The following is a 15,890-nucleotide window of genomic DNA, read 5'->3' on the forward strand; positions in this document are numbered from 1 at the left end:
TGGAAAAACCTTGTCTTAGCTGAAAAAGAAGAGGGGAGAAAAAGATTGGTGTGTGTATGGGGGGGGAGGAAATTCGAAGCGTGCTGAAGATTTACCTTTGGCATTTTAGAAGTTAAATTATATATCACGTGGTTTTTTTTCCCTCTATACCTGATAGTATCTTTGGCATTTAAAAAGTAAAATGATATATCATGTGTTTTTTGTTTTCTATATACCTGGTAGTTAACATATCACGTTGCGTGGGAGGGAATTAGCGAATTTACATCATACGCGGAATATTTTGGTTTCCCCAAATTATTCTTAAATCACTCACGTAATGAGTTATACATCTTCAACGCATTCATTTTCCGATGATCTTGAATCACATGTTACGGGTGTGCTATTAAATTCATAAATATGTTATATCTAAATGTGTTATTCCTTAAATTTCGTTTGAACTGCCGGCAATACGGAGTTTTGCGATTTTTATCTCTTTTTCATTCATTTTATATTTTTTAGGGAACGTGACTTCGCTACATATGCTTTGCCTTCCTAGCAACAGTAAGACATGGATTGTACTCCGCTCTTAATGGAAGGCTTAACGCCTGAAATGGAAAAAATAGCAGAAAGGGAACTTTGTGAGACATCACTCGTAAAGAAGGAGTCCCTGGAAAACATTAAAGAGCTCATAGAAAGTAAGTATTCATACTTTTAGAATTTTCAGCCCAAAAGGGGAGTTTTCCCAGAAGGGCTATTAATTTCGTTTTGGCATTTTGTGTCGGTTCACTTTTCAAATTGTTGCCGCCAACTCTTACAGCAATGAAATTAAATAATGAAGAACCTGCATGAATGTATGTATATTTCTTGCACTGTGCAAAAACGACGGTACCTAGAGATATGAAATTCTTAATAGCGTAGTCCTCCACTCGAATATGGGAATTTTTTTAGTCCAAAGAAGCTTTGTCGCTGAAGTTTTCGCTGTATTGTTTTCGTTTTGCGATTTTGCGTTGAATCACTATAAACGGCGAATCACTTTTCAAACTGTTGCCACCAAATGTTAGAGTCCTGCATTACATTTAGGAAATTAAATAATGAAAAATCTGCATAAATGTATGCATATTTCTCGCATTATGATAAAACAACGGTACATAGAGCCATCGAGTTTCGAATGACGTAATCCTACTGCAAATATGGGCAACTGGAAGCCCAAATTTGAAATTTGGAATTTGTTTTATTATCGATTTCATATTTTGTAAAACGTTAACGAATTTTTGATTAACAAACTCAAGAATTTCAAAGCGAGCCGTGTCAACGTTGTACAGAAAAAACATTTTTATCTCCAGCGCGTGAGACTGAATCGGAAATTCTAAAAATGTGCTCAATTTAAAATTATTTTGCGATACTGCTCTTGAACTGAATTCTATGGTTTAAGTGCAAAGAACATGATATTTAAAAAATAAAGGTAGCACACTAAACGTTAGAAAAACGCCCCTTTGGACGTAATTTAAAATCTGAAAACTTTCAGATTTTTTTTTTTTTTTTTACTATTTATTTATTACCTATTTCATATTTTGTCAAACAGTACAGAATTTTTGATTAACAAACTCAAGGATTTCAAAGCGAGGAATGGCATCGCTGTACGAAAAACAAAATCTCCAGCACGCGAGACTGCGTGTATCGGGAATTCTAAAGATATGATCTTTCAAATATTTTATGATACTGCTGTTAAACTGAATTTTATGGTTTAAGTGAGAAAAACACGATATTTAATAAGTTAGACAAAAAAAAAAAAAAAAAAAAAAAAAATCTGAAATGTTTCACATTTTAAATTACGTCCAAAGGGGCGTTTTTTTAACGTTTTGAGTGTTACCTTTATTTATTAAATATCATGTTCTTTGCACTTAAACCTCGTATTGTGATAAAAAGTTCATAAAATTCAATTCAAGAGCAATATCGCAAAATAATGTTAAATTAAGCATATCTTTAGAATTTCCGATATACACAGTCTCGCGAGCTGGAGATAAAAGTATTTTTTTTTATATATAACGTTGTCATTTCTCGCTTTTAAAGCATTGAGTTTGTAAATCAAAAATTCGTTAAAGTTTTACAAAATATAAAATCTCTAATAAAACAAATTCCAAATTTGGGATTTCAGATGCCCATATTCGCAGTAGGATTTCGTCATTCAAAATTCGATGGCTCTATGTACCATTGTTTTATCACAATGCGAGAAATAGACAATCATTTATGCAGATTTTTCATTATTTAATTTATTCAAATATAATGCAGGACTCTAACATTTTGTGGCAACAGTTTGAAAAGTGAACCGACGTTTATGAGTCCGACGCAAAATGCCAAAACGAAAGCAATAGTCCTTCGGGACTGAAAAGATCCCTTTGGACTAAAAAAAAAAAAAAAATAATAATAATAATAATAATAATAAATGTCGGTTTGGGCGTAATATAAAATCTGAAAGCTTTCAGACTTTTTTTTTACATTTTTAGTCCAAACGGAAGTTTGCACAGGACTATTAATTTCGTTTTGGCATTTTGCGTTGATTCACTCTAAACGGCGAATCACTTTTTAAATTGTTGCCACCAAATATTAGAGCCCTGAATTATATTTAAAAAATTAAATAATAAAGAATCAGCATAAATGTGTATATGTCTCTCGCATTGGGATAAAACAATAATACCTAGAACCATCGAATAATGTACGTCTTCACCCAAATGTGGGCATCTGGAAGCACTAATTTGGAATTTTTTTTTTTATTGTCGATTTCATATACATATGTTCCTGACGTCGGCATTTATGCATTCGTCGTTCAAGCCTTTATGTTATCAGGTTCAATGTTCCGTCTTACTTTATTTGGGAACATGCACAGACCTGACTCGGAACAGGGAGCTTACTAAAGCTATGTTCAATAACTGTGCGAAGTAGACAGGATACACAGGAAGGGTATACAAAACCCCATTATTTTACACTCTTTACAATAATTTCCGTACTTCGGAATACAGAGACCAACTACTTGTGGTCTGAACGTAAAAATATAAAATATAACTAAACTCTAACTTAAATTTGGAATAATCAACAAGGGCCCACGTGTAAGATTGGCCGGATATTAACAGGAAGCCGTATGTAGTACAGCGAACTGTTAACACTACAATACGTTTAAAATTATCACGAGGATTAAACCTCTGGCCTGGAAGGCAAACAGCAACCGAGTAAAACTTCTAAGGCAAGCGGCCTGCTTCGACTAACTCCTTCCTCTCTCTCGCTTGACAAAAAGCCACAACTTAAGTACTTGGCGTTCGCCAGACAAATTTTGCATAAATAAGTTAACACTTTTAATTCTGGCCGGAAGTAGAAAATAAGAAGTGATAGTAAAGATTTAAAATAAAATAAACGTTAGTAAAACTTAAGATCCTTACAATGCATGACAGATCTCTCAGCACCAGAAGGCGTTTGTAATGTGCTAGAAGAACCTTGTATTTTGCTCACGTAAGTTCTTTCTGCATAACCTCTGATAGAGGGAGTATAAAGTGTAGTAGGATACACGATAATGTTATTGCTGATGCAAAAATATGTGCGATTTTAACAAATTTGACATTTAACTACTTATCAGTTTCATTTTTCTGTCATACTGTGACCAAAAATTAGCAAATTTTTTACAAACAGTTTTGTATTCAAACTGATTACATGAATTCAAATCAGCAGTCAAAACTGTTTCTAGTATCGCATATATTAATTTAAGATTTTTTTTTTTTTTTTTTTTTTTTTTTTTTTTTTTTTAATTTCGGCGAAAGTAAGACATTAGTAAGTTGAAGGACCAGAGAAACCACATTACAGGTGATAATTGTTACGAGAAAAAAAAAAACATGTATTTTTTAAAGACTTATATTTTTATTTCTTTTCAAAATTCAGCTTTGACAGGACATGCTTTAAAACACAAGGATAAGCGAAGTCAAATTTCACAACGTGCATAAAAATATCTGATTTCATTTTTAGATGCTTTCCGCTGTCTTTCCTTTTCGAGCAAGACACAAAGCCTAAACGAAAAGCAGTAAAACTTGCCCTTGAACTGGTTTTAGAATCCAGTCTATCCTGGAACTGGTTTTACAATCCAGTTTTTCTTGGACTACGAGACATTTATTACAAACACTGCAAAGTCAAAAAGTTAACAAAGTCGGGCAAATCAGTGGACTGGTGTAGGAAATATACTGCCCGAGCGATGTACGGGCAAATCGGGGAATTCCATTTTGCCGCACCCGAACTGTACTTGGGCAAAACTGTTCAGTGGGTATAAAGATTCATGACGTCAAAGTGTATGTTTAATCTGAAAGCACATTATTATAAAGATGCCCATCTTTTATGACCTCAAGAACGAGAGACTAATATTTGAAACTAACAAGGAATTAACTCTATAAAATAGAGCAACTCTGCGCTGTACTCAGATAGCTCTATACCAAATCTAAGCACCCAAAACGTAAATTAAAAAAAAAGGTTTCTTAGCTTCACACGAGCTAAGAAACTCTCGATCCTCATTTTTGAGTTAAATCACTCTTGATGTGCACGACTTTTCAGATGATATGTATATTGTAGAGTTCCTCACTTTGTAAATGCTAAGTTACCGTTGAACGTGAAGAATCTTAAGAACTGATAAGCGAATGATCGCTTGAGTTCGCGTGACAAGAAACAAAAAGATATAAGGGTAAATAACCCTTTATTGTTCAAATAAGATTTAACAGAACTCCGTCTCGGAGTGTACAATAAAAGCCGACACTTGGGCTTGAACTTAAGAGGCTAAGACGTAAACTAAAACTAATCTAAACTAAAGAGATATAGCCGAAGCTATCAAGATTCTAACCGAGTTGGACACTTAACGCTAATTGACTGCGAAGCTATCAAGGGCCTAAGTACGGCCGAGCGTAATAATAGCTTACGAGAGAGAAGCCTAAAAAAGGCGGACTTGTGCGGACAGAATACCTGGTAACTCTCTCCCTAAGACCAAAGAACTTCGCGGTTAAATACCGCTCTTCCTCATTATGTATTCAGACGTGATTCTAAAACTACGTTCTGGCCGGAAGTAGTAAGTTGAAGTTAAGAATTTGACAGGAAAGAAGTTTAACTCAAAATTTGTTAATAAAATTAACATAATCTTTACAATATATTCAAATATCAAATCACACATATATATATATATATTCTACACTTAATCATATTGATATTTAATTAATATTTTAATTCCTAGTCATTTTACTTGCTAAATTTCTCATAATTCCTACTAGTTTAAATTTCGTTTTTAGTAATTCATAACATTTAATTTTACTTTTGGTTTTGAATTTTACCCTTGTCTATATGGAAGACGAAACTCGAATTGAGTAATTGAAGAGTTAAAGTAGATAAGATAAGTTTTGGGGCAACTTTCCCTTGATAAATCTGTCTCCTGCCTGCTCAACAATTATTCACTTATGCAAATTAATTTGGTCTTAAAAATTCCTTAAAAATTTTTTGCGATTAATTTTTTGGAATTATATACTTTTTCATGGTTTTTAGATAAGTGCACTTGATTTACATATGCTCTTAGAATTTAAATGATACTGTAAATTAGTTCGCAGCAATAATTAATTATTTTTATTTTTGCAATTAAAATTTCTTAATTAAATTTTAAATTTATGTTAGCTTTTTACGAATAGAGAATACTTGTTAAATTCAAATATATATATATATATAGTATATATTTCAATATTCAAATACTTCAAGTAATATATAATGTATAAATATGTATATGTATTTCGGTATTATCGATTATTACCTATAGAATTGCTAGAATCGATATTGTTACAAATTTCTGAAAATAATTAAATTTTATCAGTGACGCTTCTAAATACCAAAAACGTTTATCAGCCTAAAAATATCATGGTGTAGAATGTTTACTTTTCGGTCGATAATTATTATTCTTATAAACTGTCCTCACGTTTGTGATGTAGAACTTATTTTTATAATGCTTCTAATACGAACGCACTTACAAGCTCAAAAGTATAATATTGTCAAAAGTTTGCTTTTCGAACGATAATGTATATCGTTTATTACGCTTGTAAATGATTAGAAGCTTACAGTGCTAAAAAATATATTGTCGAGTCTTTGCTTTTCAGGAGATAAAGTATGTCGATTGTCGGTTATAGCGCATATAACGAATATAACTTATCCTCATTTTTAAACCGAATCACTTTTGAAATAATACTTATACAAAGCTTATATGTAATGCATAATACATACATGCGAACCATACGTACATGTATATATATAGTATTTTATAGGATTATTTCATATATTCGAACTTGTATTAGAAAGGGGAATTATTTCACATAACTGAAATTTTTTAAGCTTTAAATTCGGATTTCATAAAATTGAATAGAAATTTTAAATTGGAATTTTGTTCAGAAATGCGAAATAACGAAACGTGTTTCTCATGAATTGTTAGTGGTTGTATGCAGAGGTTCCAATACTCCTTGATAACTCGGGATCTTTCTATGGAATCAGGAATAATTCTCTTGTTTTAGTCTTTAATTTTGCATTTTATTAACGATTCCAGTTTAATCATTCATAAATTCCAATTTTTAATTTATGTACTAATACACATTTACTATCTAATTCCACTTCATATTTCATTTACTTATTCTCTATTAAAGTAAATATTATCTGTGTAAAAATACTCGCCAAATTTGGCGAAAAATCGTGAAATATTGCCAAACTTGCCAAACCATTTGGGGATATTTTGTCCTGTCCCAGTGCAATTGTACTTGATACTGTAATTGAATAACTGTAATTGATCTCTATACGTAACTGTAATCGTATCCGGCTCTTATATGCAACTGCAACCGTAATTGCCTTTTAGTAATTTCTAGAAATGGAAGGTACTAGAGATTTCCTGGCTGCTGAAAGAAATCTATTAAGACCGGAAGGAGCGTCAGTTCTGCGTTGCCAGTTCAGAACTGATAGCGGAGTAAACAGAGCCCGTGTGAGCTTCGCCTCTTTCAGATGCTCTTTGCATTGCGTTGTGTTTAACGTTCTCAGTAGTTCCCACATAACACAAAAACATCCTTGGGATATCCCGAGGATGTTGCTCGCGGGATATGCGCACATCTTCAGGACATCCCGGAATATCCCGCGAACCTCCTAAACACCTCCTCCTGAGTGCTTAATGTCCTATTATAATGTCACACATGCTTAATGTCCTTAGGACATCCTAACTAAGTCCCATCAACAGCGTGCGGGATGTTATTAGGATATGAACTCCTACTTACTACATCCTCAGGACATCCCGGGATATCCAACTAACCTCCTAAAAACATCCCATTATATCCTAAAAACATCCTATCTATGTCCCATGGACAGTGTATGGGAAGTTATTAGGATTTAAAGTCCTACTTACTACATTCTCAGGACATCCCGTAATATCCCAGTTTCTTCCTAAACTCATCCTCCCGAGTGCTTAATGTCACATCCCAGTATATCCTCAGGACATCCTATCTAAGTCCCACCGGCAGCGTATGGGATGTTATCAGGATTTGAAATACTAGTTACAATATCCCTTTAACCTCTTAAATACATACTCTCAACTGCTTAATGTTACATCCCAGTATATCCCCAGAAATCTTCTTTATATTCCAGTGAAAGTGTGTGAAGGTGTTGTGACAACCTGAAACTTGCTTATTTTCCACAGACAGTCTCAGGTCCTCCATCTGTGATTACTATGGAAAAATAAGAAATGTTAAGAATATTTATTCAATTTATTTTTCTAATTTGATTTTTAATTTATTTAATAATTTGTAAATATATCTAAAACAGAGCAAAAGACTTTAAATGAATTATTGATACAAAATATTATAAGAGAAAATTTTGCTTTAAAATATGAAAAATCTTTCGATCATTTTTAACCATTCAATAGCCCAAAACTGAATTCTTCGATATATTCATAATTAAATTATTCTACAAATTCAGTTCTGACTTCAGTTAATTTGTATTTAAAATTCAATAATAAAATTAAGCATTTAATAACTTTTAAGTAGTGGACCACATGTGTGTAAATTTTGAAATTCTGAACTTAAGTCGGTTACGTTGATTATATCATTATTCATGGCTACAATACTATTAAACAGTTCATGAGTTCGTCTTGCTATTTGCTGTAATGGAGCGGAAGATTTTCTTTTCTAATCAATTTTTTTATAGAAGATATACAGCTTTCAAATTTAAATGCACTGTAATTATCTAACGGCCCAAACATTTTTACATCTTCGCAAATATGCAGTAGGCTGTGAACATTATGAGAAATATACTGTTTTTCATAATAAAGCCCAAAATTTACTACGAAGAGTTTTAATAGAGACTGTGCATATTCATCAATTGCCGTCTGATTCTGTATTTTGCATAAGAGTCTAATCGAAATATGAAGTAGTAAAAAATGATCATATAGCTTTTTGTTAAATTTAAAAAAAAAAAAAAAGTGTGGGCTAGTGTACAGTAAAAATTGACGGTATTCTGTAGCTTTCCAGTGTTTCAATTCTCTTAGAGTTGGTTCCTTGGTTTTCTTGCAAATTCAATTGGTACATAAGGCATTAAAAATTGGTCATTTAAAAAAAAATAGTTCAACATTTTTGTGTGGTAATCGTGTTTGTAAGGTGCCTCCGCCTATCCTAATAGTAATCATTTTTTGTACTACTCTTAAGCACACAAGGGGCATAAAGTCTAACAGAATATTTATTAGTCCTATATTTGGAATATTCCTTAAAATGGGATAATCGTTTTGGTAATGATCATCAGTCAGTTCTTCTTGAGACATAAAAGTTCATATTCCGAATCACAGTTTGAAATGGAACTTAAAGAATATTTTCTAGCGCGAAAATTCGGCACAGGCTTTTTTCATAATTAAATGCTACTTCATCTTCTGACAAATCCGATAATATACGTTGATTTATTCTGCTGTAAATCCGTCTTTTAGATATCTGAGATAATTTTTTTTTAGTTCTGATCATTTTTGTAGAATAAAGGAAAAATTTTGAAACTTACTTTTCACACTCTCTCAGTGTAACTCTTGCAAGCGTCAGCAAATCAGTTCGTAACTGAAAGAGAATTTGGAACGACGGCTTTTAACGTTTAGCAAAATAGCTGAATTCTGAAAATCAGAAAGAAGTACGTGTACCATGGACGTGTACTTTCCACTTTGTGGGGTTCTTTAAGGATATCACTATTACGGAGCAATTAAAACCATTGGGGGCGTCCTTTGTTGTGAAGGGATGTTTCCCTTGTAGGGGATACAATGAAGGGAAGGTCTGACACATAAATCTGTCACGTTAACAAAAGAGAAATCTTCTTGGGGCATCGGCTACAGAAAAAGTGCTCAGAGGTGTTACATTCTGAGCGGAGCTCAGTTTCTCAAAAGCAAAGAAAATTTGAGAAGCAGTTTTACGAACAATGATAGTGACAGAAACAAACATTTAATTGTTATTTATAGTATAAAATAAAGTAATAAAACTGCTGAGTTTAAAGAACGCGTTTAATTTAAAAATTAAATCATTTTAATTTAAAGTTTGAACATCTATTTAATCCGTTATCTAATTTTGAGTTTTCATAACAACATTTAACTTTGTGTTATATATCTTGAAGGAACGTGTTTACTGCATTTTCTGGATGTTACAAATAAATTAATAAAGCAGTAATTATTGTTAAATTATAAGGAGTCATGTAGCATTAGCGGCATAACGTATAGGACTGCAGAGCGTTGGATATATTTTTTCGCGCTTTGTTTAGCAAAGACCGAATATTTGTATGGTTAAAGAGGTAGCAAAGTGAGGTTTGAGGAGAGTAAGAAATTAATGTTAGTTCTTCCCATTCTTAAACCTCATTTTCCTATTTCAGAGAGGTAAAAAATAAGTTACTTCTTACCTCAGTCGCTTTGAAAGACTAATTCTCATTATTAAAGAACTTACCAGAAAATGAACGAAGAAACTGCAATGCAATTTTTAGCCAAATAAAATTATTCTTCTGTTTATAAATTCAAATTAAAGCAAGTTAAACCTCGTACAGACTAGTTTTTAACTGCGTCTGTAAACTAAAATTTCGTTTGTTAAAAAAAATTAATATTACTTATTACTGCACAGCACTAAACATCATTCAAAACTAATATAATATTGTAACAGATCAGAAAGTATTTTTTTCTTTTGCAGTTTCAAAATATAGTTATTTCTATGCTAAGAACTATCGATGAATTTAATAGAATACTTTTATAACTTGATATTTCTGATTAGTGTCTCAGAGACTAAGTGATTAATGACTGATTGCCGTACAGAAGGGCTCAAGTTCGAATGCCAGATAAGGCATGGATGTACATCATGCCCATCTGTTCATAGGATAATAGGATTCATAGGTTCATAGGTTCATAGGATCATAGGATAAGTTCATAGGATGTCTTCGTGAAAGATTTTCTGAGTTAACCTGTAACGTAAATAATATTTGTGTTCAAAGATATTAGAAAAGTATCTAAATTAATGTTTACAAAATATATTATGTAGCAATTAGAATTTAATCGTAAACACACTTTCAATATGAAACTCAAAACGGCTGAAAACACTTGCATATAATTTGTAAGAAAGTACTCTGATCACTAGACACTGTGAAACAAAAACAAAAATTTAACACTTACTTACTTTAACACTTACAGCCAACATATACAAGACGAAAACCAGTGTAAGCATAACAATTAAATTTTCATATGCAGAATAGGTAATCCATAGAGTAAGATTTCGATTATTATAACATTTCGATTATTATAACATGACCTGCGAGTGGTACAAGTTTACTTTACTTTAATATTTTCAGATATGAGCTTCCATAAAAAGTAAGTACTGAAGATATCTGAGAAACAACATCCTCAGGAGATCTTCATATATCCCGGGATATTACGACTTGAACAGGACATCCTTAAGATGCTGATTTACGAAGTCCTCAGGATATCTGAAAATCAACATTCTGAGGAGATCTTCATATATCCCGGGACATTGAGATTTGAATAGGATATCCTCAGGGTGTTGACTTAAGTAGTCCTCAGGATATTTGAGAATCAACATCCTCAGGATATCCTAACTGCTTCCCGGGACATTGCGACTTAAATAGGATATCCTGAGGATGTCTTGTGTTATGGGGGTTTGAAGTGTAACTACTGATTGTGCTCTGTGATACCGACAAGAGCCATACGAGTGCTTTTGTTTAACGTTTCAGAATTGTAAAGTGTATCTTTGGGGAAAATAAATGTTATCAAGCTATCGTTTGTTCTGCTTCATTCAATCCATTACGAAAACGTACGCACGCAACAGTCGTTTCTTAATGTTCATAAAATAAAACTAAATATTTCACAGGTAATAGAAGGCTGCCCTCGTTCCTCCCCTGAAATTATAAAACCCCACTCTAGGAGTGGAATCCTCTCTGGTTATCCTCCTCTGAAATTATGAAATTCCACTCAAGGAATTGAATTCCCCCTGGTTGTCCTACCCTGAAATAATGAAATTTCACTGTAGGAGGGGAATTCTCCATGGTTATCCTCCCCCGAAATTATGAAATTCTACTCTAGGAGGGGAATTCTCCATGGTTGTCCTCTTGTGAAATTATGAAATTCCACTCTAGGAGAGGAATTCTCCCTGGTTGAAGGCTTCTGATATAGAAGACAGAAGATTCTAACTGTAAAAGCCGCATTTTATTCTAACCAATTATTTTTACTTTCCTTTACCTAATGATTTCAGTTTCCTGCCGGAATGTAAATTTTATTGACGTAGTATGCAAAATCTAAGTGTATTCAGAAGCAGTATTTAAGCTGCGGTTTCAAGAGTTCCTGAAGAGTAGCAGCGGAGTTGGTTCCGAGTTCATGCTGCGTTTTTGAAATATACCTCTAATTGGTGTTAGCCACCCTCTTCAGATTATATTGATATTCTACGCTCGGCTTTGCGTTTGCAGCCGATTTAACGGTTTAGATAAACAAGTAGCCAGTCCAATTTGTTGTGATTTCCGTTCAATTTTATTTAGCCGAATGTGGTGGTGAATTGTGAGTATCTCGAGTGAGTGCATCTTGCTACGCTAGTTCAAATAAAAAGGTTATTTAAACCTTCGTTTGTAGTATTATCAGGGCTACTATTTCTTCTAATGGCTTCGGTAAACATGTTGGAGTCCTGAGTAAAACCAGGACATTAACTAAAACCTGAGTGAGAACTAAAAACTATCTTCCTTGAAGTGTAGAAGATTACAACACAAGTAGGAAGGGTTTAACTACCCTTGATTCTTCACAGTTTGCAGTTGTTCCTACACTTCGGGATACAAAGACCAGTACTTATAGTCTAAAACGTAAAAAAAAAAAAAAAAAAAAAAAAAAACTAAGAGGTACAAACTAACTAAATTTAAATAAGAGCCAAACTCAAATACTTTACAAGGACTAGTAACACTAAGATTGGCCTCTTAATCTTTACGTATGCAGTACGCAGAATGCGGGAAAACTACAATATGTCCTCAATACCAAGAGGACTAAATTTTGGCCTTAAAGGCAACTGAATGAAAAACGCGCGTGAAATAAGATGGCGAGAAGTCTCTCTCCCTCTAACTCCTTCTTGGCTAAAAGCCACACTTAACAGTTTGGAAGCTCAATTTGCATACAAAATCTAACCTCGTTTATTCTGGCCGGAAGTGGAAAACAAGAGGGGGTGTAAAGTTTTAGAACAAAATAAACGTTAATAAAACTTAAAATCCTTACAGTATCTGTTCTTCAAAGACATAGCGAGAATTCGCTACTGCAGTAGGGTCTACAATTTATGCTCGCAAAAAGACATAGACTCTACAAAACGACCAAACAACATTTCATAAATTTAAACGACAAGCTCTAATTCTTCAATTTACAACTATCACAATGTCTAGAAGTCAAACAACAAAAATCAGCGTTATATTTTCAAATTTTCACAGGATTAGTTTCGATGGTTGTACCGAACCATCATCCTAAGCTGCAAAATCTGAAATGAACGAGATAAGATATAGTGATTAGATAAGATAAGAAAGTCTGGACAGGAGGTAAGCTACTGGCGCCATCTGTTGATGAAACCAGAACTAAAAATAATTTCTTTAAAGACTGAAGGGAAAGATGGATTGGAATTAGAGTCGTTAATTTTACAACTAAGAAATATTTTTTTAATGTAAAATGCCTCTAGAATATCCATTTCACCAATAGAAGATGTTTTTTGAATAATTTTTTCAGAAGAAAAATTGAAAGTGTGATTTTCGAACCAACAATGTTGGACAACAGAAGACTTCTGTGTTTCCTTTTTTATAACATATGCTTCATGTTCCTTAACGCGAAATTTCAAGGCTCTCTTAGTTTGTAATGTAAATTATTACATTACAATGTAATTAAACCACACTGGCAAGGGATCCTGTAAATACCCCAGGAATTCATATCCGGAATGGGGTCCTTGAGTATGGAACTCGGAATTTTATTGATGGTAGAATAAACGACCCGAAAGTTAAATTTCTGCAAAATACGTGCAACTTTATAGCTAATTGATGGAAAGAAGGGAATGACAACAGAATTTTTATAATCTCCTAAAACAAGTGTGTGCCTTTTGGTGTGTTGAGATGAGAATTTTTTAACTGCTTGATTAATAATGTTGGGTGAAAAGCCCCTGTCAATAGTTTTTAAATAATTTCGTTCTTCATCAAGGAGTTTGGAGAAGCAAACTTGAAGAGCACGGAAAACATAGGAATAAAATGAAGCTAACTTTTTAGTCGGATGACATGATTTGAAATGTGGTGGAAGGCAAGCCGATGAAGGTTTACTGTAAACGGTAGTACTGAAGTTGAATGTGTTACGCGTGACCAGAATGTCGAGAAACGGAAGAGAATTGCAAGTCTCAAGTTCAAAAGTGAACGAAACAGCAGGATCATTTGTTGTTTGACTTCTAAATTAATATTTGTTCGGCGTGTTATTGTATCTTAATTATCACAATGCTGTCTAATAAGTTTTACTTCTACTGTTTCACTTTTATTACTAGCAAAGAAAACATTTATTAATTCCTACAATTCGTTTGGTTCCTTTTGCAGATGAACCGAATTTCCATCCTTTCATGGACGACCAATTCCTACTGATGTTCCTCCGTTGTAAAAAACACGACATCCAGAAAGCTTTCGACGCTCTGCGGAACTTTTACATCTTTAAGGAAAAGCACTCCCGAATCATTAGCAATTTTCTACCTTCTGAGTTTAAAACAATAATGGATATGAAATGTTTTACAATTTTGCTTTCCAGGGACTGCAACGGTTCTGCAGTGGTAATTGTACGAGTAGGTAAGTTATTTCGTTTTGTTAAGTTTATTCTTGCAGCATTTAGTGAAGCTCTGTTCTTTGAATTTAGAACTGAAACTATATATTCAAAACAAGGAGGTTAGAATAGAAGGAGGGAGGGTTCGCAGTTTCCTCCACTATCGGGGAATGAAACTCCGCCGAACAAGCGGCGTCCATGTTTGTGACTTCAAAACATTGCATTACGGCAGTGATATGTACGTGTTTCTAATCTGTTCTGTGCATTTATTTTCCAGTAAAAATATGTTAAATTTATAATGAAATCCCTCGCTATTGTTGAATTTTTGTTTTAAAGTAATAAAGATGATATCCATAATTTACTATGTACAGCAAATTATTAAGAAATAGTTCGAAATCTAAATGCATGCGCATAACATTAAAGCCTTTAAAAAATGATGTTTCTGCATATTTCACGAATTTGCTTAGGTTAGAAAATAAATCTTAATAAAATAAAACAGATTTATGTGAATTCATTGATTTCAGTTTATGCGCATTTCATATTTATTAATCTCAAAGAAACTGCCTTTAATTAAGTTGAATTACAGAAATACACCTATATAAGTTTTTGGTTACATCTTTCCACATGTTCAATTGTGTAAATATTTTACTTAATTTTATCACTATACTGCCCAGAAATTTGTAAGTTTATGCAAAACATTTTTAACAACAGAACAGTTTATCTTAACTTAAAAAAATGAATAATAATTAATATATGAAGAAAAGCATTGCTTTATTTAACACCATTACAATTAATAAAAATAGTAACAATTGATTTCTTACTTTTCATGAAAGTTATAAAACGAATTAACTAAAACGTTCAAACTATACAATTTAAATCCTACCATATAGCATTGTATATTAAGGAACGAAGATACCGGCTATAAACAGAAACATTAAAATGTATTTAATATATTTTGATTATAGTTATATTAAATAACGTATTTTAAGTCCTTTTTTTTCACATCTGGAAAGAAAACCACATGACATTGTGATATTTTTTGACATAGTTGTCATATTACATAAAAAAAGAAAATTAATACTTACGTGTGAAAAATAATGCCCGGAATTTTTTTCGAGAATCTATTTGTGCATCCATACCATATGCAATACAAGCTGACATGCTTCAAAAAGAAAAGAAAAAAATGCTGCAATGACAGACTTCCTTGCACAAGTCACGGTGATAACAGGAAGATGGCCGCCAAGCTTCACCGTTTGAGTTGAACCTTCCCTCCTTCTATTCTAACCTCCTTGATTCAAAACCATTATCATATGGATTTAATATATGTAACTAAACGGCTAATAAAAAACTGTAATATGTTATATATAACATAAATAAAATGAGAAAGTTCTATATCTCCCGTTCTACTGGGCCGATTAACGAAATTCAAGTTGCGTTTATCGTGTCTCGAAAGCGCGATTTAGGATATGTTTTAGATTTATATATAGCAATGTTCTAATCTAGCTATCAACGCAAAATACCCAAACGAAATTAAGAGCCCTTCTATGTTGATACCTATAGGGCT

The 15,890-nt window shown here is 32.9% G+C and overlaps 1 protein-coding gene across 2 annotated transcripts in view; it reads left to right on the forward strand.

Annotated features, from left to right (window-relative positions):
• The first annotated feature begins 235 nt into the window (after window positions 1-235).
• LOC118193964 (alpha-tocopherol transfer protein-like) overlaps window positions 236-15,890 on the forward strand; it is a 45,121-nt gene continuing 29,466 nt past the window's right edge. Inside the window, exons 1-3 of one of the 2 annotated variants that reach the window (XM_035365133.2) lie at window positions 236-374; window positions 499-674; window positions 14,110-14,352. In XM_035365133.2, the coding sequence (XP_035221024.1) occupies window positions 548-674; window positions 14,110-14,352 (370 nt within the window). In that variant the 5' untranslated portion in view covers window positions 236-374; window positions 499-547. Of the gene's footprint in view, window positions 375-436; window positions 675-14,109; window positions 14,353-15,890 lie in introns of those variants that run through there. The other variant, XM_035365134.2, reaches the window with a different exon arrangement.

The sequence above is a fragment of the Stegodyphus dumicola genome, chromosome 11 (genome assembly GCF_044657685.1).
Source record: "Stegodyphus dumicola isolate Sdum_Otavi_A_Nest chromosome 11, ASM4465768v1".
NCBI classification, from domain to species: Eukaryota; Metazoa; Arthropoda; class Arachnida; order Araneae; family Eresidae; genus Stegodyphus; species Stegodyphus dumicola.